Below are 675 nucleotides of genomic sequence, written 5' to 3' on the forward strand. Positions count from 1 at the left end.
GCCTCTTGTCTCCCGCTTGGCGCAGCAGCCATGCAGCAGAGGCTTCCCTACACGCCCCCTTGAGGCAGCAGCAGCAGCAGCAGCAGCAGGTATGGTAGGCCAGCCCTGCGTGGAAGGTGATGGAGAGCTGCGGGCGGCCAGCAGCAGCAGCAGCAGCAAGCCGGGCAGCAGCAGCAGCAGGAGGGGCCTCAGGCCGCCGCCGCGGCTGCGGCGGGACCTGCTGCTGGCTGAGCAGAGCAGCGACGGCGCAGCAGCAGCAGAAGCTTGCGCAACAGCTCTAGCAGCAATTGTTGCTTCTGCTGCAGGAGCAGCAGCAGCAGCACGAGATGGAGCAGCAGCAACGCGCCGCGGCTGCGCCTCCGACGAGGGCCGCGGGGGGCCGCAGCAGTGGTGCCGCACTCCCAGGTGGCCGGGCAGCAGCTGCAGCAGCAGCGCAGCAGCAGCACGTAGCAGCGCTGCTGCTGCTCCTGCCTTTGCCCGCCTCTTCACAAACCACAATTTGCTGCGCTGGCAGCAGCTGCACCGCAGAGGCAGGCAGCAGCAAAAGAAGGAGCTTGGTGCTGCGCCGCGCTGCCGCTTGCTGCAGCGGCACATCTCGGAGTACCACAAGCAGCAGCAGCAGCAGCAGCAGAAGCAGCAGCAGCACCGGCTGCGCCCGCAGCAGACGGAGGCGGG

The 675-nt window shown here is 68.3% G+C and overlaps 1 protein-coding gene across 1 annotated transcript in view; it reads left to right on the plus strand.

The window, feature by feature from the left end:
- Window positions 1–91: 91 nt before the first annotated feature.
- Window positions 92–675, plus strand: part of ETH_00036825 (uncharacterized protein) — a gene marked incomplete at both ends in the record, with an annotated part of 2319 nt that continues 1735 nt past the window's right edge. The window contains 2 exons of the mRNA XM_013376437.1: window positions 92–405; window positions 531–673. Of these exons, the coding sequence (XP_013231891.1) occupies window positions 92–405; window positions 531–673 (457 nt within the window). The remainder of the gene's footprint in view (window positions 406–530; window positions 674–675) is intronic.

Source organism: Eimeria tenella, genomic scaffold (assembly GCF_000499545.2).
Source record: "Eimeria tenella Houghton genomic scaffold, Eth_scaff3466, whole genome shotgun sequence".
Lineage (NCBI taxonomy): Eukaryota > Apicomplexa > Conoidasida > Eucoccidiorida > Eimeriidae > Eimeria > Eimeria tenella.